We start from the raw sequence: 2,581 nt of genomic DNA on the forward strand, positions 1-2,581 counted from the left end.
GGGGAGGATTAAGACCCTCCAGTGGAGATAAAGAGTCATAGAGATACAAATTCCTTAATATATATATATATATATATATATATATATATATATATATATATATATATATATATATATATATATATCTTTTTTTTTCTTTCATACTATTCGCCATTTCCCGCGTTAGCAAGGTAGCGTTAAGAACAGAGGACTGGGCCTCTGAGGGAATATCCTCACCTGGCCTCGTTCTCTGTTCCTTCTTTTGGAAAATCAAAAAAAAATGAGAGGGGAGGATTTCCAGCCCCCCGCTCCCTCCCCTTTTAGTCGCCTTCTACGACACGCAGGGAATACGTGGGAAGTATTCTTTCTCCCCTATCCCCAGGGATAATATAAATATATATATATATATATATATATATATATATATATATATATATATATATATATATATATATACATATATCCAGAGGAAGGAGAGTGAAATTGAAATACATTTCGCTGATAAAGAAAGGGTTATAAGGGATTATAAGGATCAGTGACAAAATTAGAATTAGTAAAACATAAGAAAAAGAAAAAGACCTAGATAAGAAAAAACTAAATCCCAAGAAAGTGGAGTGCAACGAAAAAAAAGACTATTGCTAATAAAAAAAGGATTATGAGAGATTATAAGGATGAGTGATAAAATTAGGAAGAATGAATACAACATAGGAAGGGAGTTCAGAGAATGCAACCAGCTACCACAGGAGGCGGCTGGCGAGAAAGACTAGAGTAGAAAGAAGAGGCGTGTGGGTTGCTGTCTTCTGACTGCTGCTGTACGACACAGACCCCTGTGAGCCGAACAGGTGGCTATAGTTGTGGGGTAACTCAACAGAGAGGGTCGTCTCGCTGCTCAGCCAGTACATTTCGGGGATGGACGCCACACACTTCACTTGCAGACCGTCCAGCTGCACCATGGTCAGCCGCAGGGGAAACTGCAGGCTCTTCACGGCCGTCTCCAACCCCGACGTCTCGTTCACAAACACCAGCTCCCGACTGTCCCAAGTAGGGTCAACAGACTCGTCGTTGATGTAGAAGGTGAGGTTTGGGGCAGGCCTGGCGCCGTGGGACGTACAGTTGACGGTGATCAGCTGCTGAAGCCTGTAGGGTCCAACTCCATCTTCGATAATCCTTGGCTGCTCGTCTGGCAAATCTACGACAATCAAGAGGGCACTGTCTGAGGAGGTTTTGAACACAGGGGCTTCCCCAGACACCTCGCATCGGTAGTTGCCCCCGGCCGCCTCCGTCAAGTTGTGTATAAGGACGCGTCCGCGGTGCGACTGCTGGGGGTCCACATCGAAGTAAGGTACCGGGAAAATCCTGACCGAGGGTGTCTCGAGGGGCGTCCAGCGGTAGAACTCGTATATGCCGAAGTACCATTTGAGCGAGTAGACGTGGTCCCCTTCGTCCGCCCACTCACACACCAGCCACCCGCCCTCGCCTACTGCCAGGGACGCAGGTACCTCCAACGTGGTGATCCTGATGGCCAACGACACTCCTTGGATGATGAGAAGACGGAGAATGACGGCAGTAAATGAGGGTGTGGACGTCATGCTGCTGAGCTGGGAGTCAACGTGCGCCTGTATTCTGGTGTTTCCAACACTTGTTGATTCACTGCGACCCGGCCGATTCCCAGCTCTTGAGAGATTTTCACTAATTGACCATTGCTCACTTTATATCCTTACGACTTTCCACCAAACTCTGCATAATTATCTACTTCCCATTCAAACAAATCAGTAAGATGACACCTCAGAATACCTTACACCTTCCGTCCCCACAGTGACATCGACATGCGGATGCTTCCCAACCTCACCCATCCGACAGTTTGGTGACTATACATATATATATATATATATATATATATATATATATATATATATATATATATATATATATATTCCTATAAGTCCACGGGGAAAATGAAACACGATAAGTTCCCAAGTGTACTTTCGTGTAATAATCACATCATCAAGGGAGACACAAGAGAGAAATATAAGTCAGTTGATATATATATATATATATATATATATATATATATATATATATATATATATATATATATATATATATCGGGATGAAGTATACCACAGTCAGTAACTGATACACCACCAATCCACCTTGTCCTCGCACACGCCAACATTGCTGTTGAAGTCATTAAATATGATGCACTAAACTACCATTATCATCATACAGCTGTTGACTGCTGACGATGTGGTTGACGAGGACAACCAGGGGAAAAGAAAATGGGGAGGGGGGGTATCAGAGAGGAAGGATGATTCAAGGAAGGAGGTATGGTCTCGTGTTCATTACACAGAGAAGAATAACTTATTTAAGGGTATGATACAAGGCTATGGAGGAGTTCTGGCACCCAGGAAGCCTGACCAGTGTTATATGGAGGGATTTTGAGAAATTTGCATAGTTGTTCGAATGTTTGTACCACTGGATGATGATTGGAATGGATGGTAACAAATAAGAAGACATGGTTCAATATGAGATGTCGGAGAGGAAAAAGAGATCAGAGTTGTGTTATCTACGAGAGGGGAGGTTAGAGATGTGTTATCTGAGA

General features: G+C 43.1%; 1 protein-coding gene across 1 annotated transcript; it reads right to left on the bottom strand.

The window, feature by feature from the left end:
* Nucleotides 1-682: 682 nt before the first annotated feature.
* On the bottom strand, nucleotides 683-1,807 carry LOC139749347 (uncharacterized). The gene has a single exon (XM_071663067.1). The coding sequence runs from the start codon at nucleotides 1,566-1,568 to the stop codon at nucleotides 714-716; it is 855 nt and encodes a 284-aa protein (XP_071519168.1). The 5' UTR covers nucleotides 1,569-1,807; the 3' UTR covers nucleotides 683-713.
* Nucleotides 1,808-2,581: the final 774 nt, after the last annotated feature.

The sequence above is a fragment of the Panulirus ornatus genome, chromosome 7 (assembly GCF_036320965.1).
Source record: "Panulirus ornatus isolate Po-2019 chromosome 7, ASM3632096v1, whole genome shotgun sequence".
Taxonomy (NCBI): Eukaryota; Metazoa; Arthropoda; class Malacostraca; order Decapoda; family Palinuridae; genus Panulirus; species Panulirus ornatus.

What these genes read in the sequence shown, in the direction of transcription:
- LOC139749347 (XM_071663067.1), bottom strand. Translation starts at nt 1,568, where the DNA reads ATGACGTCCACACCCTCATTTACTGCCGTCATTCTCCGTCTTCTCATC.